General features: G+C 39.1%; 2 protein-coding genes and 1 long non-coding RNA gene across 7 annotated transcripts; 2 read left to right on the top strand and 1 right to left on the bottom strand.

The window, feature by feature from the left end:
* Nucleotides 1-1,508: 1,508 nt before the first annotated feature.
* On the top strand, nt 1,509-3,547 carry LOC132117509 (uncharacterized). Its single transcript, XR_009425764.1, has 3 exons — nt 1,509-1,618; nt 2,361-2,486; nt 2,815-3,547. It is a non-coding gene; the product is annotated as an uncharacterized LOC132117509 (long non-coding RNA).
* On the bottom strand, nt 1,934-11,477 carry LOC132117506 (cation channel sperm-associated protein 1-like). Of its 5 annotated transcripts, none has more exons than XM_059526838.1 (14): nt 11,390-11,477; nt 10,766-10,910; nt 10,141-10,254; nt 9,718-9,856; nt 9,371-9,480; nt 8,458-8,521; nt 8,056-8,101; nt 7,915-7,954; nt 7,187-7,259; nt 6,699-6,813; nt 6,248-6,385; nt 4,548-4,649; nt 2,346-2,457; nt 1,934-2,186 (listed from the first exon to the last, which is right to left on the bottom strand). In XM_059526838.1, exons 1-11 carry the CDS (start codon nt 11,456-11,458, stop codon nt 6,326-6,328), a joined length of 975 nt encoding a protein of 324 aa, XP_059382821.1. In that variant the 5' UTR covers nt 11,459-11,477; the 3' UTR covers nt 1,934-2,186; nt 2,346-2,457; nt 4,548-4,649; nt 6,248-6,325. The 5 variants fall into 5 exon arrangements, with proteins under 5 accessions (XP_059382821.1, XP_059382817.1, XP_059382820.1 ...); XM_059526834.1 differs by having other exon boundaries at nt 9,371-9,606; XM_059526837.1 differs by having other exon boundaries at nt 9,371-9,606; nt 11,385-11,471.
* Nucleotides 10,924-20,810, top strand: LOC132117508 (NADH dehydrogenase [ubiquinone] 1 alpha subcomplex subunit 2-like). The gene is made up of 4 exons (XM_059526839.1): nt 10,924-10,976; nt 19,227-19,385; nt 20,460-20,566; nt 20,646-20,810. Exons 1-4 carry the CDS (start codon nt 10,939-10,941, stop codon nt 20,735-20,737), a joined length of 396 nt encoding a protein of 131 aa, XP_059382822.1. The 5' UTR covers nt 10,924-10,938; the 3' UTR covers nt 20,738-20,810.
* Nucleotides 20,811-24,733: the final 3,923 nt, after the last annotated feature.

The raw sequence follows: 24,733 nt of genomic DNA on the forward strand, positions 1-24,733 counted from the left end.
TGCAGTGACGTGGTCTCTTGGGGCCATCTTGTTCACAATGCCGTGTGGCCGTTTTCCAACTGGTGAGGATCTACACAAGACCAAACTAAAGGTGAGCTCTTCATCACAAAAAAACTAAATCTGAATCATATCATACAAATGATCTTCCAGATCAGATCTAGCAACTGAATAGTGCAGATAGAAAGGCTTTAGGTCATAATCAAATAATGCTTCTGTTTTTCTGCAGCCGTTTGATCTATAGCCTCCTGCAGCATAAACCTAAGCAGCGGCTCGGCCTGGTTTCACCCAGTGTTGTAGTCGAGACCAGCTCATTCGAGTCCGAGTCCAGAGAGGGTTGAGACCGAGTTAAGTCCGAGTCAAGACCGAGTTCAGAAAGGGTCGAGTCCGTGTCAAGACCGACACCAGAGAGATTGGGTCTGAGACAAGACCTAAAGAAATCTTCAAGAGTATGTAAAATGTTTGGTGGAAATAAGGGTAAAATGGCCACATAGTATGTGGTGTAAAGGTAATTTTATTAGAATTATGAATTGTTACTTGTCAGTATTAAGTGCTCGTTTTGTGACCATTTTGTCCTACTTTGTAAAAAATAACACAGTTGAGAGAAATAATGTAGCAATGTGGCTTTCTGGAAAGCGGGATCACTACAGGCGGATGGCAGGAGGGTAACTTAGCGTAAAATAGAAGCGAGCGGGCAGGTCAAGGTGTGGGAGAGAAACTGGCGGGAGCCGGACTAAAAAGTAGACTTCTGCGCTGCGGCCGAACTAAGCATTAGCTGATGTGTAAAATGTATGCATATACAAGAAATTATGAGTTCTTAATCTTAATCTTTCGCTCCACATGTCGATGAAAATTGGAAGTTGTTCCCTTTGCTTCTGTGATTGATGTACCACAGAATTTACATATCCCAGAATGTTTCTTTTTTAAAGTCTTACTGCATACGAACTCTTTGTGGTTCTTATATGCAAACTGAATAATGCTTGGTGTAACAGACATTTAAAAAAAAAATCCAGCTGCCTCTGCACTAACATTACGCTAACGTCTCACGCTGTTTTTATACAGTCTATGGTCTCACGTCACAAGAAAATCACCAGTCATTGGATGTGTCAATCATACATCAATTTAAAGAAACATTAACATACAGTAATAATCATGAAATATTTTAATTGGGACTCGAGTGCACTCGGGCATAAGTCAGATTCCTAATATGTTCGAGTCAATACAGAGTCAAAATGCACACGAGTCCATGACAAGACCGAGACCATTAAAATACGGTCTCGAGACCGAGTCCGAGTACTCAACACTGGTTTCAGCCACATTTGCTTTTGTAATGTAATGTTTTTAGGCTAATGTTTTGTTTGGTGTGTTGTCTCAGGTCTCCATAAATGTTGTGAAGAAAAGGAGCTCCAACCCCAGACATTTCCCAAACGGAAATGAAAAAATTCACCATGAATGGTTTCGGCTGCCGAGCCTAAGATCAGCACGTTTTTTTTTTCATCTGACAGTACTGCTCGCTTGAGGACGTGTATGTCACTGTCCCATTACTGCCTCCACAACATGATGTCATCACTCCAAGAGGTCCCTGTCTCATCTCATCTCAAGAGCCCAGATAGCTCAGTAGGTAGAGCATCAGACTTTTAATCTGAGGGTCCAGAGTTCAAGGTTTTGAGGGTCCAGAGTTCAAGGTTTTGAGTCTCGGCCCAGCAATACCACGACTGAGGAGCCCTTGAGCAAGGCACTGAACCCCCAACTGCTCCCCGGATGCTGCAGCATAAATGATGCCCACTGCTCGGTGTGTGTGTGTCCACTGCTGTTTGGTGCATTTGGATGGGTTAAATGCAGAGCACGAATTCTGAGTATGGGTCACCATACTTGGCTGTATGTCACGTCACTTTCATTTTTTTTAACTTTCACATCTGCACTGCTCACAAGAGGTTTCTGTTATGGCTGCATCTCATGGCTGTCCCAAACTCAGTGCTCTATGTGATGTTTTCTGAGTATCAGTAGTGCCTGAAAAGACCACCCAGTACTCTCGGCTGCACCAATACAAGAGGTCCCAAAAAGTTCCTGCCGTGAACAACCCAAAACGCCTGCCCAGAGTTTGAGCTCCTAGTGATGTGTTGTCATGCCTGTCCCAGTGCTCTCTGTGCCAGAGCTCCTTGTGTTGGCTGCCTTATTACCAGAAATCCCTTTTGTGTTCCAATCATGAAAGGGATGCAAATAAAAAAAAATGTTAAAACATTATGAAAATTATCTGACTATGTTCTGACTAAAAAGTTTCCTTTTTTTTTTGCATTGTTTTTTTTTTGTGTGTGTTGTTTATTTTTGATAGAATTTACAGTATTTACTTTTTCTTCCTGCAGGTCACCACATAAGATGTTGTTCCAGTGCTCCTGTATCAGCTGCCCTGGGACCAGAGCACCCTGTCCTGTCCCTGGAAGTGCTTCTTTCTTACTCACCCTAAAGAACAGGAGGGAACATCATTACAGGTAACAAAGTTACTTTTCATTCAACTCTATCCATTACATGAAACCTTTCATATATATATATATATATATATATGTCAAGACATTTTTTTTATATATTATTAAAATTGTATCATACTTTATGATAATTAGGTAAACGTGTTTGGGTTATTTATTTATCTATTTATTCACTTATTTTTATACTACTGTTACTGTTATACAATATCAGTTAATCTCTGTTAAATACTTGTCTCATGTCAAAAAGGAAGAAAAACTGCTTGCATTTTAAACTGGGGAAAGATTAAAAGATGAGTATTTTTATTATGACCGCATCTGTGTCCCTGTTTTACAGACTGGAAATGTTCATGTGATCCAGAAGGTGGCTAAAGAGAAAGATCTCTGTGCATCTCCACCAGACCTGTAAAAAACTTTTATTAGCCTTTATCAAAACATTAATGACAGGCACGGGATATAAGCTTAAAATACCATCTCCATCATTTCTTTCAGATGTTTTCTTCTTATCCTCACATTTGATCCTAATAGAGATTATATGACTAAATCTTTCTTTCATCAAGACTGGGCAGATTAGAAGATTCCCTTTATATTTATTTTGTTATTCTTCTGTAGCTTTTTCCGTTTGTATATTTTATATTTTCACATAATAAATTGCAACTGTATTGCATTTTACTGTGTTGTTATCCTGCAGTAATGTCCTGTTGCAAATTAATTAACCCTTTACTGCAGCATTTCTGTCTCTCTTGTTTTTTCATAATCTGTACGTTCTATAAAGGTACTCTGAGATGGGTCATTCATTTTTGGTTTTAAAGTTTCTGCAGCAAAAAAACAATGCATGTATTTACTAAATCCAACAAAACAAAAATGTAGAGAGAAAGCTTCAGTGCAAAACAATACAATATCAATTCAATCTAGAAAATGCTTGTCTTCTCTAATAGTTGTTTTATATTTTGGTTTCAATCATCAAAGTCGTTGAAATTATAATAACATTTGTGATCCAAACATAAGTTCCTCAATATCTTAACTGCCAGGAATGTTATTTAAATGAACTTATTGGGCGCCAATTGCCAAAAGAAAAGGATCTTTATTCTGTGTAAGAATAAAAAAAGATAAGGAAGTGTATGGTTTTTGATACTCTCAATAAAGACATTTAAATACAGAAAAGAGTCAAAAATGTCTGGAGATTGCTTGGAGATTTCTACTGTAGAGCCATCACTGCCAGGTGATTTATTGCACTTGAGATGTTTTATAGCCTGAACTAACCAATAGGCCTACTTTTTGACATTTGTAGGGCTTGAACAAGGTTTTTAACGTTACCTGAACTTCATATGTAAAAGTACACCCTTTATGTAAAAAAGAAACAACTAAACAATTATTCAACCATCCTGCAGTAACATTTTCAGAAGGCACATAATTGCTCAAAATAATGAGCCTAATTAGGAATAGTAAAGATCCATCTCCAAAGACAATCATAAAATTGCATTTAAAAATATGCTGGAAACAGTATTCTCAGTTTGTGAAAATAAACATATTGAATATAATTAGGACTAATAAATACAGGTTTACTTTTCATATATTCTCCTATTTATTTTATTTGTGTAATGTAGTTTTAGTTCTATTTGTAATAAAATAATAATTTGATCTGTTTTCTATTTGCAGTGGTTACGATTTTTTATTGTGTGACTTTTGGTGAACTGCACTGAATCAATTAGCTCTTTAATAAAGGCATCATAATAATTACCAAATACAATAATGGTATAATAATTAATAATAAATGTATAGTCCCTGTTTGGCGTATAAATATGAACATACATGAACATGATAAAGTTGCATAGAATTACAGCCTTGTTTTCAAGTCCTAGAAACACCCCTGGTTACAGATCAAGCTAATGCACAATTACAATTTCTGACATCATCTGACAAAGTTTATACAACTAATTTTATAATTTGATCAGGTCAGGTGATCTCAGTAATAATGCATTCAGATCAGTCCTTTAACTCACTTATCTCAGTCTTTTTACAGGGTTGCAAGATATTGTGAAGATATATGAAAGATATTGACTCTCTTACCTGTTAGTTTACAGCAAACAATTGAAATCAATGCTTCCCACATACTGATGTAGAGCAGGAAACACGCTAAACACGCTCATCATACTCGCATAAACACAAGCTCTCCGTTGACAGCATTTCCTGTTTGGAGAGCCATGAAAGATACACATGTTTAACCATCTCAATGAAGGAGCCAGCTGAAGAAAAACAGCATTTCTGGAACTGAATCAACTTTTTTTTGTTCTTTAGATGAACTATTTTTATTATGTATAAAAAGACAGAAATATCAGGTTTAACTAGAGGAGAACAAAAACAGAACTACTTTTGATCATTTCCAACAGATGATTTTAATCTCATTAATTTATACTGAACAAATAGAACGGATTGTTTTTATTTCAAACACAAATTCAATCAGATCAACACATTTTTCAAAATCCCATATAGAATGCCACTTGAAAGTTTGTTATCCACTTGCAGAATCTGTGAAAATGTGAGTGATTTTAACAAAATAAGAGAGATCATAAAAAATGTGTTATTTTTTTAATAGAGTAAGATATTCTTCATAAAATATGTTTACATTTAGTCCACAAGACAAAAAAAAATAGCAAGAATTATAAAAATAACAAAATATAAAAGTTTGTGAACCCTTGGTTGTTAATACTGTGTGCTGTTACCTGATGATCCACGACTGTCTTTCAGTTTTGGGATAGTTGTTCATGAGTCCCTTGTTTGTTCTGAACAGTTAAACTGAGAACTGTTCTTCAGAAAAATCTTTCAGGTCCTGCAGATTCTTCAGTTTTACAGCATCTTTGCATATTTGAACCCTTTCCAGCAGTGACTGTATGATTTTGAGACCCATTTGTTTTTACACTGAGGACAATTGAAGCACTCAAACACAACTATTAAAAAAGGTTCAAACGTTTACTGATGCTTCAGAAGGAAACATGATGCATTAAGAGCTGGGGGGGGGTTCTGAATTTGAAGATCAAGGTAAATTTTAATTAATTTGTTTTCCAGGAAACATGTAGGTATCTTCTGTTGCTTCTGAAGGGCAGAACTAAATGGAAAATATAAATATATTTCTACAAAAGAAAAAATTCTTCATCCAGTTCAAAAGTTTTCACCCCCTGGTTCTTAATGCATCATGTTTCCTTCTGGAGCATCAGTTCAAACAAATAGTTGTGTTTGAGTTCCTCAGTTGTCTTCAGTGTGAAAAGATGGATCTCAAAATCATACAGTCACTGCTGGAAAGGGTTCAAATATGCAAAGATGCTGGAAAACTGAAGAATCTGCAGGACCTGAAAGATTTTTCTGAAGAACAGTTCTCAGTTTAACTGTTCAGAACAAACAAGGGACTCATGAACAACTATCCCTAAACAGAAAAAAAAAAAAACAGTTATCGATCATCCAGGTAACCACACACAGTATTAAAGACCAAGGGTTCACAAATTTTTTAATAGGTTCATTTTAATAATTTCGGCTATATTTTGTCTTGTGGACTAAATTTAAACATATTTTATGTAAAATATCTTACACAGGACAGAACTAAATAAAAAATAACATGCATTTTGTACGATCTCACTTATTTTGTTAAAATTACTCACATTTTCACAGATTCTGCAAGAGTTTCCCAAACTTTCAAGTGGCATTGTTTACTAAACAAGAATATATAGACATACATATACTATATTATAATGGAGATAAAGAACATAAACACTCACATGCTATATTATAATTGAGAGAAAGAATATATTCCACATATATACTATATTGTGAATATACTACATGAGACCATCTTCTCAATGGCTGTCCTCTAGTTCATCCTCATCTGCTTCCTTTCTACGGTAAAAAGAAGGTCCCTAAACACAAAAAAATGACTAGTTTTCTGGATGATTTCTTCATAGTACTATTGCATTTGTGTAGAGTAACAGTATTAAATCAAATGCAAGTGTCCCTAAAATAGAAATACTGAACCATTGTGACCATTTTGGTTAATTTTATCTGCTAAACTCAATTTTTAACCAACACACTCTGCATGCTCAATATTGAACTTAAATATTTTTTATAATAACTTTCAATAAAGGTGTTGCATGTTCTTATAACTATCCCAAAAGACACGTGTTTTCAAACATATAATTGCTTGTAAAAATTTCATAAAAAGCTGAGACTGACCATTTCAGTGCTGTCAACCAGCCTGTAAAGGTAATTGGTTTGTTTCCGAAACAACTGCTGATTCTTCTCCAGAGCTTCCAGGATCCTCAAACAGTGTTCCATCCGAATGTTCTTCCTATAAACAACATCCCAATAAGTATAATAACTTCAATATGATGCTTTTGCTGCACTTGAATAATGCAATAAAACATGCTCTTTGTAGTCATTTATTTTTTAAGTTAATTTATTTAGTAGACACTAACATTCATAAGGCAAGCCGGAATATCGAATAGCTGCATACGACAAGGTGATGCTTGACTGCAATAAATTATCCGTGTGAACTGATGTTCATTTAAGAAAAATCCATGATAGGGTCTCTTTAAGTTGTAAGCGATGCTGAAATCACTCAAATCAGTGCTGGGTTGCCTGACCATATTGGAACTGGATATCTATGTTAATGTCCACTGAATAAAGAGGAACCTGTAGCAACATGTACTTCCATTTCTTACCCTTCAATAAAATAGTTTTCTGAGAAAGCAACCTTGGTTGTCTGGTCGTCAGTCGGCTCACTCTTGATTTGCTCTAAAAAAAATAATGACTAACATTACAAATGGAACATAATATATAGATAGATACAATACATAAACTCCCAACAACAGTGCTTTAGACAAAACCCCTTAGTCCAAAGTTACTGCATGATTCATTAGTGACAGAAGAAGCAAAGTTTTTGTGACTTTCAGTCAACTAAACCAATTGCTTTGTGAAATTATTCACTTTTTGGAAGCACTGGAAACACCACATGCTGGTCAGAATGGAGTAACTACAATGAAAACTCTCTCAAATGTGCATAGAAACCTTTTTTACAGTCTATGATAGAAATACCTTTTTATCAGAATCGGAAAGAGCTTTATTTCAAACACAAGGAATTTATCTTTATACTACTTCAAACCATTGAAATTTGGAAACAGTGTCAATGTAAATAAGCCTTGTTTACTTAAATCTCATGAACATGGCAGTTTAATACGTAATAACTGGTTCAAAACAAGGTTTTCAATCTTCACGTGGCAGTGTTTTTAAAGCGCCCCTCACTACTAGGCATGGACTTATTCTACATACATTGATATTTATGCATTTAGCAAATGCTTATATCCAAGCAATTCACAATACATTCAAGATACAGAATCTCTTTGATCAAATCACGCATGTGAAGTTATCCAGTGAAAGACAAAGCTCTCACCTGTCGTCTGGATCGGCGATGGCTGTTCCTCAACCATGTTCTGAATGTGAACATGTTCAGTAAGTGTGAACGGTGTCAATGAAAACCTTCATGTAGGATTAGAACTGTGTTTGATAATTGTTTTTATTGATGCTCTCTGACCTTTCTGTTGCTGAGGATGGTGTCCACCGTCACTGCATAGATCAGACTTACACCAATGGTTTGTTTTTATAGAGAAAATGGATAATGCAATTTGTGAGCACATTGTCTTACAAAATACTAATGATGCATAAAAACTGTGGATGTTCTGGAACCAGAGGGTTTCAGGACACTTAAAGGGACTGTCACTCACCCAATCTGCCATATGTTGAAAATTATTCAAAGATTATATCAAATGTATATCATTATTAGCTTTATTTTTTTATTAGTCATTTAATTTATTGTTGCGAGGCCAATTAAAATGTTAGCATGGTAATTTTCATTTCCGACCCACTGGCCCACGCCACAGATAAACCCTTACTACTGATGGTTGAAGGGAATGTGTGACTGCTTTTCTTGACTTACCTTAAAAGGATGTAGTATTCAGTCAAGATGTACAAGACGATGAAGATGATAACATCAGGTGCACCTGTTAACATACATAAGAAGATTAATGAGAAAAATAAGAAAATTTATAAGAAAAATTAATGAGTCTTTAACTAGAAGAGTAAACTTTGAGATTGGCTGACAAAGCCTAGCCTGAAAGTTTGAAGCAGCTGTAAAAGCTTGAAGTTTGGAAAGGTGAAAGTTTAGATAGATAGATACTAGCAAGATTTAACATGTTCATGTTGCTAATATGTTAGCATTTTTAACATGTTGTTGACATGCTGCTAACATGTTTCTAGCAAGATTACCGTATTTTACATTTTTCTAGCATGATTACCATGTTTTAGCATGTACATAGCATGTATCCAGCATGACAGCACATTGTTAATGCTTTTAACTTGATTAACATGATTTAACATGTTTTAGCATGTTTTAACATGTTGCTGCTAGCATGTTAACATGTTTCTAGGATGAGTAGCACATTGCTAGCATGAATTAGTATGTTGCTAGCATGCTTTAACATTTTGTCCTAGGATATTCATTCAACTTTGCTAGTGATAGACAGCTTACTGTACAAAAACTTTGATCCCCTCAATAAAAGTCTATGGGACATTTCATAGTTTTTATTTATCCGTTTAAAGAAAATCATAAGTCCAATCAGATAGAGAAGATATAGCAACCCGAGTCAGGTGTGACCTGAGTGTGGTGTTTGTAGCTTTAAAACTGGAGGTTAGGAAGTTAGTCTTGGAGGTCTTGGAATTTAGTCTTAGAATAAGAAGAGGACAAAGAAGAAGAAGAAGAAGAAGAAGAAGCAGCAGCTTAAATAGTAGACCAGTAGGCTGGCTTTCTCTTATGAAAAAATAAAGAGTGTGAATGTGTTTCTGTAGCAAACCATTGTCTCGACTGGTGTAATAGACGTTAATCCAGTCATCAAGTGTCAACAGCTGGAGGAGTGTAGACATGGTATTGAGCATGGAACCAAATCGCTTTGGGTCGGACTTGCTTAAGTTTTGTCGGAAAAGAATGGAAAACATGACAAAGATGCAAAACATGAGCACGAAGATGATTCCATTCATCTTCAAAGACTTTCCTATTACTTTCATGATGACCTTGGGACCACTGAAAAACCTGAGATGAAGACACTGTTCTTAGATCCTGTTTCCTTTTGGACAACTCTTCCACCTTAGGATTGTTCAAACTTCAACTTGTGCATTTGGTGTTAAAGACTCAAACACTCACCGCAGTGTGCGTAAGATCCTGAATGCTCGACACACTTTGAACATTTTAAGGAGGTGGAAAAAAGTGGTGAAACGCTCACTATCATACTGTTTGCTGTCCAGAAAAAGGTCTAGCAACCCTACCAAAGTGACCGAGAAATCTGGAGAAATAAACAATAAAACATCACGTTATGTTAGTTCCTATACACTGCAAAAAAATCATTTGCATCATCATATATTTTACTAGAAAAAGAGGACAAAACACTATTTAAATAAAACAAACCATCAAATATTAAGACTTGTTCTCAAAAAGGTATCTTGAGTTATGTATTTTCTTACCCCAGTTATATATAGTTTTCGCTTGCATCAACCATGATATTAAATTCACGAGAATTTTGCTTTAAATAAGAATAGGAAATGAAAAACAACAGATTTGCCAGCTCACCCAGAATATTCCACATGCTTTTGAAGTATTTTAAGCCAAAACTTATGAGCTTTAACACGCACTCCATCGTATAAAAAGCCAAGAAGACTGCCTCCAGTGCTTCATAAACACAAGCTAAGAAACAAACAGGAAATACAATATGTTAGTACTGATGAGAACAACTCGACATTTGTGAAAATATTGTACAAAGGAGCTGTTACTTCTAATGGAAAGTTAATGAATGCAGTGGAGATATTAAACATGCACATAGTCATTTTTACGTATATTGTGTTTAGGTTGTCGCCTAACGGCATGAATTCTGCATTAAAAAAAAAAATTAAATAAAAATAACCACAACTTTTTATCTCAAAATTAAGACCTTTTTTTTGTTTATTTCTCAACATTTTGAGAAAACAAAACTAGCAAATAAAAAGTCTTGTTTTCTTTTGTGTGTGTGTGTGTGACATAAACAAGCTTTCATTGTAGAAATGCTCGTTTCACCATCAGCCAATTTATTAAAAAATAAAAACCACTATTTCACTGATTTAAATCAATGTAATTGTACATGCTTTTAAACACGAAACGGTTTGAATGATTGCAACTTTGCGTGTTTTCTATTCTCGTGGGCTGCTGCTGTGATCTTTACCTGGTGCGAGACCTTGAAATGTCATTGCCACTTGTGTTGTAGTGTTCATCAAGAGCACAAACAGCATGATTTGATCATAGAGCTTAGTGAAGTGATGGAGGTCCTGCTGCAGACGGACAGCCCTGTCCAGCAATGCTTTCCACATCTTCTCAAAGGAAAACACAACTTACATTATGAGTTCATTATGGGTTCTGCGTTTCCCAAAAGCATGGTAAGCCCAAGTTTGATCGTAGCTCTATTGGTTTACAATGTACTTTTCAAAGACCAGATTCAAAGATTGCTTTTCAAGTCCATTAAGTACATTTTCCCCAACTTTACTGCTGTGTGTGATATTATATAGCGTTATATACGTTACATTTCTGACATAATGGCGAGACAAGTATTTTTAGTAAGGATATTTTGTACATATTTTCTACAAATTTTATGTAGAATATAATTCATCCTTCGTCCATGTTCTTAACAGTGTTTGTTTACAGTCTAACTTACGCGAGGCAGCCGCGGGAAAATGCCTCGTTCAATTTTACGATGTAAAATTAGTTTTATCGCGTCGTGTCGATTGTTTCATTTCTGTTGCTGTTACTTGCGGTTTAAGCAAATAAAAAATAATAGTAAAATGTACGATACCTTAACAAATAGTTGTCTAGCAGATCTCAGAGAAACATTCGCGTCGGTGTGTCTTCCGGTGGAGTTCATTCAACAGTGGTTAACGGTTATTTCGGTTACCATAGTTACCAAACCAACTGTTAAATATATCGAAAATATTAAAGATACAAAATAAAAGTTAATAAACCGAATACATGAACGAGCGTGTATATACAATTTAAAAAATCTATTTCTCCACGTTTTATAAATCCAGTCACTGATTTGTTTGCTATTGTTTGCTATTAACAGCAAACAACTGTAAATCAGTGTTCTATTTACAGCGTACACATAAATGCAAGGTAAGACAAGGTAGACTACACTAAAGAAACGCAAGTCGGAAAGAAATTTATTTTTTTACCTAAAAGAATAAATTAAAAAAATAAACATATGGCTGTAAATTTGTCTTTTTAACGCGTGGAAGCATTTAGACTACGTCATTTGTTTACTGTAAACAGTAAACAAATGACGTAGTCTAAATGCTTTCATGCTTGTAAACTGGCTAGTCAAGGTGCAGATTTGGCACCTTGTTTTGATATTGAGCGATTGTACGTTCGGATGTGTTCGCAATATTGGAATGCATTAGCAAATAGGTGCATCCCAAATCGCATACTTATGCACTATCCTATGACACTTTGTAGTATAAACAGTGTGAGTAGTGCGTTAACACCGAGCAGCAACCCCCCGCTCTCTCTCGTGAAGCCAACAAGGAAGTGACTAAATCTGTAATTCATCGACTGGCCGCTTGAGGCTGGCTGCAAAAGGGAGTCAATCCCATACTCCCCATGTTAAAATGCCCAATTTTACAGCAGAAAAAAACATGTTTACAGCCTGGTGCAAATAGTGATTTTGGTTTATATAGCTAATTGATTCTAATTGAACTAGTTCTTTTGTTGATTGATTCTGAACTGATTCTGTGCTAATGTTATGAGCGCGGGTAAACCGAAGGCTGAATCAAGGGCAATCATGACGTCATCACGTCGAGCGCAAAAGAACCGGTGAACCATTTTCTTCAACCGATTTATTGAATCTTACTTTCCAAAAGAACCAGTGCGTGGAAAAGAACTGAACTTCCCATCACTACTGGTGATCTGAAAACCGATGCAACCGGTTCTTGACTCGAGGACGAGTCAATCGTTCGTTCGTTATCTAGCTCGGCTCAGTGTTCATCTTCAGTTCCCTTTCATAGGTCACTTCGATGCTGCGGTGACGTCACCACGTATGGGAACACCTTCGGTGTGACGAATGTCTGAAGCCCTATACCATCCCGCCAATCCTATTGGCCAAATAGCGCGTGGCACCGCCCAGTCATGCGTAGGCATATATATACCTGGTGCCGCGCGCCATTTACCTCAGATTTCATTCCTTCAGTACGAAGCGAATCTTCTGTGCCCTATTGTCTCGCGTTCTCAGCGAATCATCACGAGCAGTATACTCCTCTCCGCGGACGCGATGAGTTTTAAGAAGTGCAAGGACCCGTGTACCAGGTACATCGTTCAGGGGGACACTCATGACAGGTGCGTAGTCTGCCTAGGCTTACACCACGCACAGGAGGCGCTTAGCGGCCTTTCTTCATGCCCCCATTGCGATGGCCTGCGACTCAGGGTCCTTCGCTCGAGGGTAGATGTATTCTCCGATGTCGCCGTGTCTAACCCCCGCCACACCACTTCTGCGACTGCCGAGGCACCGCACGAGGTGATAGCTTGGGGTGACACGTGTGACATGGAGCTCGAGGACAGTTCAGCGATGGAAAATTACTCTCCACATCGCTCGCTCTCCCCTACCCTAATACACAGGAAAACTTTTGAACCTGTCGTTTTCTCCTGTGAGGATTTACGGCCCACACCGGGGGCATGTAGTGCCATCTCCTTCGGTTGTGACCGTCATGATGACGACGTTCTTTCCACTGCGGCCTCGGGGTCTGAGGACTTCGCGGCCGACACGAGCCCTCTCCCTCCTAGTGGACAGGAGAGGCGTGTTTCCCCCTCCTACAGTGAGCTGTTGGATGTGGTTTCCCGTGCAGTGGTTACATTGGGGCTGGAATGGGAGGTTGAGAAGGCCGAGGCCCAACCTTCTTCGAAGCTGGACGACCGTTTTCTAACTAGTCGGACACCTGCGCAGCCCCGGAGGCCTTTACCCTTTTTCCCGGACCTCCACCAGGAGGTTTCGAGGTCCTGGAAACAGCCGTTTGCGGCGCGCATCACGAACGCTGCAGCCGCGGATTTCGCCACCATTTCGAGCATGGCGAGTCACGGCTATACAGCGATACCGCCGATAGAAGAGACTCTCGCCGAACATCTTGCGCCTAATTCGGCCGCGGCGTGGAAGTCCCGCCCCCTCCTCCCCTCGAAGGCGTGTCGAGTCACGTCTAGCTTAGTGGGAAAATCCTATATGGCCGCTGGTCAAGCGGCTGCTTCGCTTCATTCCATGGCGATCCTTCAGGCCTACCAAGCGGAGCTGTTAAAAGGATTGGACGAGGGGGACGGCATTACACCTGAGGCGGTCAAGGAACTACGGCGAGCTACTGATTTGGCGCTTCGTGCTACCAAACATACTGCTCGAGCAGTGGGCCGTTCCATGGCTGGATTAATTACGGTTGAGCGCCACCTCTGGCTTAATCTCACCGATATAAAGGAAAAAGATAAATCTTTCCTCATGGATGCCCCTGTGTCTAAGGACGGTTTATTTGGAGAGGCGGTCACTTCAGTGGTGGAGAAGTTCACAGCAGCGAAACAACAATCAGCCGCTTTCCGCCAGCTGATTCCCCGCAGACCCAGAGAGGTTGAACGCCGTCAGGCGCCCGCGCGTTCTCGCTCAACCTCCTCTCACCGCCAGCAAGTGCCCTCTCGGGAAGAGCCTTCACCTATGGCGCCCCCTCGCAAGGACTGGGGCCCTAGGGTTGTTCCACCGGCTCAACAACGCCAGCGAAAAAGATTGAACCTGAGTTCGACGGCCAAGGCCTCTCGCCCTCGGGCACATAACAGCAGCTCCTGATTTTTTCGCTGCCTGCCAGGGACTGTGCCCTCCGCTAGAGAGCGCTGTTGGACCGCTTTCGCGCATCCAACACTCTCATTGCAGTCCCCACGCTCAAACCCTGACTGTTTCGCCGCAAACAGCGCCTCGAACAGCATTGGAGCCAACTGTAACACCAATCGCTTCCTCAGACACTATGCACGATCCAGTTTTCAGAGCTCGAGGAGCGCTTCAAAGGGTCTTCATCGAACGGCCCGTCATGACGGCTCGCTCAGCCGCCGCTGTTTCGCTAGCGGCAGAGCCCGATGCTCAATCTGTTGGCCTAATTCCTGCCGTGGACATGTTTCAGGATTACGTACAACGAGATACAACGCCTGCTCTGCATATACTTCCCCTGTGCACGAACACCATGAGTCTTTCGTGCCCGGACATTTCTATGTGTGCAACAGCGCTGCAGGAAACGAACATGTTGAAACCGCTAATATTGTTTCGGGCCGCGTGGGAACGCTTGCCCGGCATTTCTCAATGGGTGTTACGCACAATTTGTCACGGATACACCATTCAGTTTCGGAAAGGCCCGCCCCCTTTCCGCGGAATTCTCTCCACGGTGATAAAACCGATGGACATGGCGGTGCTGAGACAGGAAATGTTAGCTCTACTGAGCAAAGGGGCTATAGAAGAAGTACACCCCTCTCAGATGGAGTCAGGGTTTTACAGCCGTTATTTTGTGGTACCAAAAAAGGACGGCGGATTACGACCCATTCTGGATTTACGCCGTCTAAATCTTACACTCAGGTCGAGCAAATTCAAGATGTTGACGGTAAAATCTATTTTGTCTCAGATTCAACCAAACGACTGGTTTGTCACGATCGATCTGAAGGATGCTTACTTTCATATTCAGATCATCGAGAGACACCGGAAGTTCCTCAGATTCGCTTTGGAGGGCAAAGCGTATCAGTACCGCGTTCTTCCCTTTGGCTTAGCGCTAGCTCCCCGTACATTCTCAAAATGCATGGACGCAGCTCTGGCCCCGTTGCGGCTCCGGGGCGTCCGTGTGTTAAACTATCTGGACGACTGGCTGGTGTTAGCGCACTCTCAGACTCAAGCACACTCTCATCGAGATATTGTGCTAAATCATTTACACAGCCTGGGTTTACGCGCAAACTTCCAGAAGAGTGTATTAATCCCCTCTCAACGGATTACCTTTCTGGGAGTAGATTTGGACTCTCGCGCGATGACAGCGAAGCTTTCTGCCCCGCGCGCTCAGTCGATTATGTCATGCGTTCAGCACTTCAGGGCGGGTCACACAGTGACAGTGAGACTGTGCCTCAGACTACTAGGTCTAATGGCGGCGGCGCTTCCCGTGATTCACCTGGGTTTGCTTTACATGCGCCCGTTTCAGTGGTGGACGAAACGACAGAATATTTCACCCCGTTGTTCTCCGCATCGAACGATCTCGGTGACGCGGAGGTGTGTGATGTCGTTAAAGCAATGGACATCAGCCGAATTTCTCCTCACCGGGGTTCGGCTGGGAATTTGTGCTTCCCGAGAGACTGTCACGACAGACGCGTCTTTGACCGGGTGGGGAGCTGTTTGTCAGGGGCGCCCAGCCCACGGAGTGTGGACAGCGGCACAACGCAGCTGGCACATAAACAAATTGGAATTACTGGCGGTTTTTCTGGCTCTCCAGTATTTTTCGAGTCTACTGACCGACCGTCATGTGCTTCTCAGAACGGACAACACTGCGGTCGTGGCTTATCTGAACCATCAGGGAGGATTACGTTCTCGCCCTCTGTGCAGACTGGCGAGGCGGATTCTTCTTTGGTCTCACGACAAATTTCTGTCGATCCGGGCTGTTCACATCCCCGGACGACTGAACTTCGGAGCGGATTTATTATCCAGGCAGACTCTGGAACAAGGGGAATGGAGATTACACCCCCAAACGGTGAATCACCTATGGCATATTTTCGGGGAAGCGGAAGTGGATTTATTCGCGTCGAGCACGACTACGCATTGCCCGCTATGGTTCTCCCTGAGCCCTCCATCACCCCTGGGTCTGGATGCGCTAGCTCACAGCTGGCCCAGGACCAGCTTGTATGCGTTTCCTCCGATTCGGCTAGTCCCAGCGGTATTATGCAGAATACGGCGGGACAGAGTGGGACAGCTGTTGCTGGTGGCTCCGCGATGGCACACACAGCCATGGTTTGCGGATCTCATCAATCTGTTAGCGGGCTCTCCGGTGGAGATTCCCCTCAGACGGGATTTATTATCGCAAGCACAGGGACGGATCTGGCATCCCAGACCAGATCTGTGGAACCTGTGGGCGTGGCCTCTGAGCGGAGTGAGTTGATATGTCCCGGTCTTTCTGCTGAAACTACCGAGACTATATTGAACTCTAGAGCAGTTTCTACGAGACGCTTATATGCTTTCAAGTGGAAACTGTTTATGACATGGTGTGAAACTCATGATGTGGATCCAGTTTACTGCCCTGTGGCTTCAGTACTGGAATTTCTTCAAGACCGTTTTTCGGAGGGATTGACACCAGCCACCTTGAAGGTTTATGTGGCAGCTATCTCAGCTCACCATGAGCATATAGGTGGTGTTTCAGTGGGTCGTCACCCACTGGTTTCTCGCTTTATACAGGGTGCGCGACGGTTGAGGCCTTTCCGCCCTGTGCGAGTTCCTTCATGGGATTTATCCATTGTGTTACTGGGTTTGTCAGGGCATCCGTTTGAGCCCCTGGAAACTGTATCGGATAAGCTCCTGTCTCTTAAGACACTTCTTCTCATGGCTTTATCCTCCCTTAAAAGAGTTGGGGATTTACAGGCTCTCTCTGTCTCACCCTCGTGCATGGAGTTTGCACCAGGCTCTGTGAAAGTGTTGTTGCGACCTAGGCCTAATTATGTTCCTAAGGTCGCGTCTAATCCTTTTCATTTTCAGCAGGTGGTCCTGGAGGCCTTTTCTCCTGCTGCGACAGAGTCTGGAGATCTAAGTCTTTGCCCTGTGAGGGCGTTGAAGACTTATGTGGATCGCACTGCCCCATGGCGTGAGTCTGACCAGCTGTTTGTCTGTTTTGGACATAAGAATAAGGGCCATGCAGTTACGAAACAGCGCATGTCCCATTGGCTGGTGGAGGCTATTTCCTTGGCCTATGAGGCGCGCGGGCTCGCTTCGCCCTTAGGAGTAAAAGGTCATTCCACAAGAGCAGTGGCTTCTTCTCAAGCCTTTCTCAGTGGATCTTCTATGGATGATATCTGTGCTGCGGCAGGTTGGTCCTCACCGAGCACTTTTATCAGGTCTTACAGTCTGGATGTGAGGATGGCCCCTGGCTCCCGGGTTCTCTCCGCTTGAGCAGATGCTTCCTTGGATCCAAGCTATCAGGTACGTCAGGCGTGATGGTATAGCGTTCCCATACGTGGTGACGTCACCGCAGCATCGAAGTGACCTATGAAAGGGAACATCTCGGTTACGTATGTAACCTTGGTTCCCTGAATAGGGAACGAGATGCTGCGGTTCTGGCCGTGCCGTACCTTGATAGTTTTCTTCCCTTCTCGTCATGAAATCTGAGGTAAATGGCGCGCGGCACCAGGTATATATATGCCTACGCATGACTGGGCGGTGCCACGCGCTATTTGGCCAATAGGATTGGCGGGATGGTATAGGGCTTCAGACATTCGTCACACCGAAGGTGTTCCCATACGTGGTGACGTCACCGCAGCATCTCGTTCCCTATTCAGGGAACCAAGGTTACATACGTAACCGAGATGTTCTCTCTTCACAGCAGTTCAGTCAGTGTACTGTTTGAGTAAATGAATTACTCCTGGATATTGGTTTATTTTAACTCAGAGGGAGTGTCAGCCACGTTAAAAAAGTTAACAGCTTAAGTAATTTGTGGATTAATGCGTATTAGAGACGCGAACCGTTTAAAACGATTCAGTTCGATTTGGTGAACTGGTTCAAGAAGAACCGGTTAAATCGAATGATTCGTTCGCGAACCGGATATCACTACACTGCAGTGAACGCGATCACAACAGACACGGAAGAGAAGACAATGCTGAATAAAGTCGTAGTTTTTGCTATTTTTGGACCAAAATGGATTTTCGTTGCTTCAAAAAATTCTAACTGACCCTCTGATGTCACATGGACTACTTTGAAGATGTTTTATTACCTTTCTGCACATGGACAGTATACCATTCACACAGCTTCAATGGAGGGACAGAAAGCTCTCAGACTAAATGTAAAATATCTTAAACTATGCTCCAAAGATGAACGGAGGTCTCACGGGTTTGGAACGACATGAGGGTGAGTCATTAATGACATAATTTTCATTTTTGGGTGAACTAACTCTTTAATCTTTAAAAGCGCACTTTAGGAGTCTACAGGTGACATCACGGATACTACGTCCATGTTCACAGTCTATGGTTCACACTGAAAATTCCAAAAAGAAAAAGTGCACTTTAAACACTCGGATGATGCACTTAAATAACTGAAAAAGTGTGGAGTGTTGGACACTTCATGCACTCAACTGTGCAGTTTTAATTATGTAATAAAGGGGAAGGGGCTATCAGAATCAGATTATGAATGACAAAATAACCTTATATAATTCACACACTACATGATTGAGTACATATGAGTGCATAGTGTACAGTGCATCATTTGGGACGCAGCTAGTAACTTTCCTCAACACTGGCGACTATTGATTAGATGAGCTTGTTTAGTGTGGTGTCCCATTTAGCTACTTTTTATTAACTGCCTTTTTCAAGACTATTTAAAGATCATTTTCTGAAAGAGAGTAACTAATACCATCCAGTCAGTAGGTGGCGGTAATGTAGATGAAACCTGTTTGCAGGCGACGGGTAAACATCAACAGAAGAAGAACACTTCCGTTCGTGAAGGTGACAGTGATGGCGGCGGCTGTGGTTCGCGGAATCGGCTCAAATCTGTCCAAAAATCTGCGTGAGGTCCGTCTGCACTTGTGCCAGATATCAGCTGCCAGTCAGGGAACCAGGTGCAGTACTGGCGCTGTTTACTGTGGGACAGGACGAGAGTAACTGTTCTCTTCAGAGGTTGTGTCTGTCACTCGCAGTAATGTTTATGTAACGTTACGTTTTAATAATAACGTTACCGCTGTCTTTCATTTCTCCATAATTTTATTTCTTTATCGTTACTGCTCGTAGGTTAATTCAGAGTAATCTTTAATAAATAAATGTTTTTGTTTAGTTGTTGTTGCCTTGTAATATATATTTTTGTTTTAAAGGGATCTTATGCTTTCCAAGACTGCATTTATTTCGTCAAATATCGAGTAAAACCATTAATGTCGTGAAATATTACAATTTAAAATAAATTTATTTGAATATATTTTTTTTCCTTCAGAAATAACTTTAATATACTGCTCTGTTATTATTTATTAATGGTTCTTGTTATTATTAAAACCTTTTTACTTTAATTATATATTCATTTTTTTTCGTGGACACCGTGATACTTTTTTTTAGCATTCTGTGATGAATAGAAGGATTAATGCATTTATTTGATATAGGAATGTTTTGTAGCATTGTAAATGCCTTTGCTCTCTCTTTTAATCCGTTTAAGGCATTGCTAGAAAAAGTATTAATTTATTTTATGTTAAACAACGGCTTATAATTGTAACGTGTCACTATTTCCCCAAAAATATTTTCAACATTGATAATAATAAATGTTTTTGAGCACCAAATCAGCATATTAGAAATTATTAAAATTGATAAATGGGTTGTGTGGCCTGACGAATATTGTAATTTTTATTTTTTAGTTCAGAGTGGAACTAGATCCCAGTCTTAAGGTCTGAAAGTCTGAAATTCTCTTCCGAAATATTTGCATGTAAAAAAAATAAATAAATACGACCTGACATTGTGTCAGTCACTTTTACACACTGCCTCCGAAACTTTTGTCCATCATAAAAAATAAAATAAAATCAAAAATCAGTTCAAGGTTTAATTTGATGCATTTTCGCATCTGTAGCAAGCATTTTGCGAATTTGAGAAAGAAATAAAAACAAGGAGCTTTATTCTTATGTCTCACTATTTCTTATTTGTTGTTCTTATTTTAGGGATTTTATTGAGCAACATTATGTGACATTAAAGAAGGCAAACCCGGAGTTCCCCATCCTGATCCGAGAGTGCTCTGGAGTTCAGCCCGTGCTGTGGGCACAATATGGTGGGAACTTACTCCAGAAAACTAAAGCATATTCATACAAATGACCACATAAGCATAACGATGCATCTCTCTGTCTCAGGTTTTGGCAAAGAACACAACGTTTCACTGGACAACATGAACGCTGACCAAGTGGCTAAAGCACTTGAATCAGTAGTAAATGCAAAGCCCTGAGTAAACACCCTGATGTAAAATAATGTAAATGTTATTTGTGTCCAAAATTAAAAATAAATGTCTATTCTAAAGATCTTGATTTTTTTTTTGTATGCATTTCTATCAGGAATGAGTGTTCGTTGTTCATTGCTTATGCTAGCCTGGCATCAGGCGTACTTCATCACCACAAAATGCATATTTAGGGTCCCAGACACAACTTAATAGAACCAAATCGCAAAAACATTCATAACCTGTACTGTAAAAGGCTTAATGTGACTCCGTTCCCAAATACAAAGTACCTATTTTAACCTGTCATACACAGCATGAATTTTCATTAATATATTTGTATATATGTGTTCCTTTAGCTCAAGTGGTAGAGCATTGCATTATCAATCGCAAGGTTGGGGGTTCGATTCCCCGAGAACACATGATAGGTAAAACTTGATAGCCTGAATGCACTGTAAGTCGATTTGGATAAAAGCATAAATATTTCAGTCTAATGTAGTATTTACTGCACCTGTATCTACTGTTATTTTTCCAGAATCAGTTTTGTTTACCTTTATCTGTAAAATTTGTAAATTTTCAGGATAACTGTTTCCAGAAGTGTTAAGGCTGTTCACACAAGGACGATGACTGTAACATTAGCAATAAAGATATAGTTTTAAGTTGGAATCGCTTTCAGAGCAATGTTTTCAGCAGATGAATGATAAAAACATTGACAGCCGTTCAGAATCCAGCCTGCTTTGACAAGGTGAAGCATTTCATAGAATAGAATATTAGCATGCATAATACGCTAATATTGTAATATTTATCTTTCCAGTGCCCGTCCTTGGTGTGAACAGAAGGTTTCTGAAAATCTAATGACAGGACATTATACAACTCAGGTGAAAAGAAAGGTTTTGGAAGAAAAACATGCTCACCAAAGACTATTTTCAACAGTCCTTCAAAATACACAACCTCAATGCAATAAAGGCCGAAAAAAATAAATTATATACTTTTAACTACAAATTGGTCAAGTTCGGTTTAGTTCATTACCTCGTCTCCAGATGTCTTTATTTACACAAGACACAGCTCAAAAGAAGGATTTACTTTAAAGCTGACATCTATAATTTAAGTAATCTAACAAGTCTAAAAATACAACTATCTCTCAATTTATGTGAGCTCATTAAACCTGCTTGCATAAGAATAATACTACAGTTGTACTGACTAAGGTTACTGCTTTTCTAATTGTACAGTTTTAAAAGGTCAAGTTAATACACTGTTGCAGCATTTGGTGAAATTAACTACATGTCATACCAAGTTACACAACAAAAAATTATAACCAAATGCATTTGTTTGTTAGTCAACACATAAAAACAAGTGTACTTGAAGCACAATAAATGATGATTACGATATAATGATTTAGAGTACATGTTTTTTTTATGTGATTACAAAGTGCACTGTTAGTACACTACAAGTGCACATTCAGTACTACTAAATGCACTTTGATTAAGATTAAGATTACTTTGTTTCTTCATCGGAACAGATTTTGAAAAATGTAGCAGGAGTTTCTTAAAGGGACAGCGCGCCAAAAAAAAAAAAGAATATGTTTTGAAGAATGTCAGTGTCCAAACAATTTCATGGTTCCTATTGACTTCCGCATTATTTCCATAACATCATGTGGAAGTCAATGGCAGAAGCTGTTTGTGACAACATTCATCCATGTAAGTGTTTGTGTGTGTGTGTAAATGAGTGCAAATAGGGATATATTATGTACCCAAACACAAACTAAATAAAAATCAGTGAAGTTTGATTTATTTTGGTAAAATTTATTCATCTTTAATTTATTTTGCCGCTAAATTATTATTTATAACAATACATGTAATAAGTATTTATTAAATTATTTGATGCATTTATTATGTGCTGTTATGAACTACAAAATGGACTTCAGTTGATAAATGCAGACTGCATCAGGATGAGGTTCAGGTGTGATTTCGCGGTTGTCCTGCAGGTGACTGTCTGTCTGGCACTAAATCTGAAAAGACTTTCAACCACTACCGTCTTTTTTGAAACAATCCATGAATCTAAAATTATTCATTATGATCGTTTCTATAGTACGACTTAAGCCAACGATATTATACAAACACATCCTTGCTTAGTATTGTTTAGCCGAAAATAAAATACAATTGCAACCATCTCCTTAATACATTAGCACATTTAAATTAAATTAAATTACTACATATATTTTAAATATAATTTCACGACATGCAACATTTGTTTGGTTATAAAAACAAGTTACTGCAATTATTATCTGCTACTGTATTTGTATCATGCTTATTTTAAACAAGTGCTTCCACAGCTGTAAATATAGCTACATGTTACAGTGTATACATTTTTTTATTCAGCATTTTAATCAACATTAAAATACATTGGGGCTATTTATTAATAGATTTTTATTTATATTAATAAAAATTTGGTTTGTATATTAACAATCACCTCAGAGTTGATGAAGATCTCTCTCTCTCTCTCTCTCTCTCTCTCTCTCTTTCCCGAAAGCTCTTCCCATTTCAATCACAAGGAAGTCGCACTTTGATGTGAAATGTGACCCCACACATCTAAATCCTCTCAGATCGCTTTGAAACCCTTTTCTCCTTCTGAACTGACCGAGATCGTTTGCATTATTTTGTTTCCTCGAAGTCTTTTACATTGGATCGGAGAAACCTGTTTATTTATTGGTGTGTCTAATGGACTTTAAAGTGTTTGCACGTTTTCAGATGGCGACATTAACCTGTAACATATATCTCATTGAGGGTAATATTTCAAGTGAAGAGGAAAAGCATGAGTCAAACTATAAACTAATATATGTCCTCAATGAGAGAAACGACTGAATCCTTAATTAGACCAGTAAAGGTTGAATACAATTAAAATAAGATGTAAACCAATTAAAATGTAAGAAAGTATATTCCACGTCGTTATCTTATCAATAGGCAACCGTTTTCTAGCCGAACAGTGAAATAAAAGCTACTACGGTTATAAATGTATTAGCCCACAAACACACTTGTTAGTCTTTACAACATGAACACAATCATTGAGCAGCAACACATAAAGTCTGAATTAGCCCGAGACGCATCATGATTTCAGTTTTTCTCACATGATTCACATCGCTTTTGTCAAATGGTTTCATTCTAGACCACCTTTTCTTTTCCTTTTTTCTTATTTTTTTTTCTTGTTTTTATATCATAAACGCTGATAGGAGACATCCTGAAATGATTTGGTAAGCTTTGCTAAATTCGTTTTATCTCCGTCTAATTTCTTCTTGAAAAATAAATTAAATGCTTTGAAAGTCCAGGTGAAATTGTGGTCCTGGTCTTCGGGACCAGGGATAGGCTACTTGAAATGAAGCAAAGGTCGTAATTTACGTAATTTAACAACACATTTTTATTTTTATTTTTATTTACGTAATTTAACAACACATCTTTTATTTTTATTTTTTTAATAACATTATATATTTTTTAATTTGATTGTGTGTGTGTGTATGTGGCCTATAGCCTATATATACATACATACATATATACATACATATAGTGTTTAATGCATTATAATTTTATTATTTAATGTCCTACTATAAAATAATCATGTCTAATCTAATGCCTATAGATTGCGATAATATATTTTTGTTAAATTTATTCTAAAAACTGGTAGTTTTGTCTGCCATCATATCATAGAAATACAGTGACACAGAATTACGGCACGTTATTTCACTGTATATTTTACAGTTCATGTCATTAAATCATAAATAGGCTATACAAAAGCTGTTGGACTATTATTTCAAATGTAAAAGGAAATTAAAACTTGGTAAAATGGAAGGTCGCATAATAATTAAAGTTCATGATAATTAGCTCCTGATATGTTTCCAATAAAAAAAATAATAAAGACAAATGCAAAAATAGCACTAAACAACATGAATGTAATTAACAACACCAATCTTAGGAAAACGAAAATAAGAATAACTTGAACTTGAATTGAATCAAACACGAT

Source organism: Carassius carassius, chromosome 36, assembly GCF_963082965.1.
Source record: "Carassius carassius chromosome 36, fCarCar2.1, whole genome shotgun sequence".
NCBI classification, from domain to species: Eukaryota; Metazoa; Chordata; class Actinopteri; order Cypriniformes; family Cyprinidae; genus Carassius; species Carassius carassius.

Coding starts and splice junctions, on each gene's coding strand:
- LOC132117508 (XM_059526839.1), top strand. CDS start 10,939: ATGAGTTCATTATGGGTTCTGCGTTTCCCAAAAGCATG. Junction 10,977..19,226: donor CTGCGTTTCCCAAAAGCATG/GTAAGCCCAAGT, acceptor ACCTGTTTGCAG/GCGACGGGTAAACATCAACA. Junction 19,386..20,459: donor GCTGCCAGTCAGGGAACCAG/GTGCAGTACTGG, acceptor TTCTTATTTTAG/GGATTTTATTGAGCAACATT.
- LOC132117506 (XM_059526836.1), bottom strand. CDS start 11,458: ATGAACTCCACCGGAAGACACACCGACGCGAATGTTTCTCTGAGATCT. Junction 9,857..10,140: donor AAGCATGTGGAATATTCTGG/GTGAGCTGGCAA, acceptor TTATTTCTCCAG/ATTTCTCGGTCACTTTGGTA. Junction 6,814..7,186: donor GAAAACTATTTTATTGAAGG/GTAAGAAATGGA, acceptor TGTTGTTTATAG/GAAGAACATTCGGATGGAAC.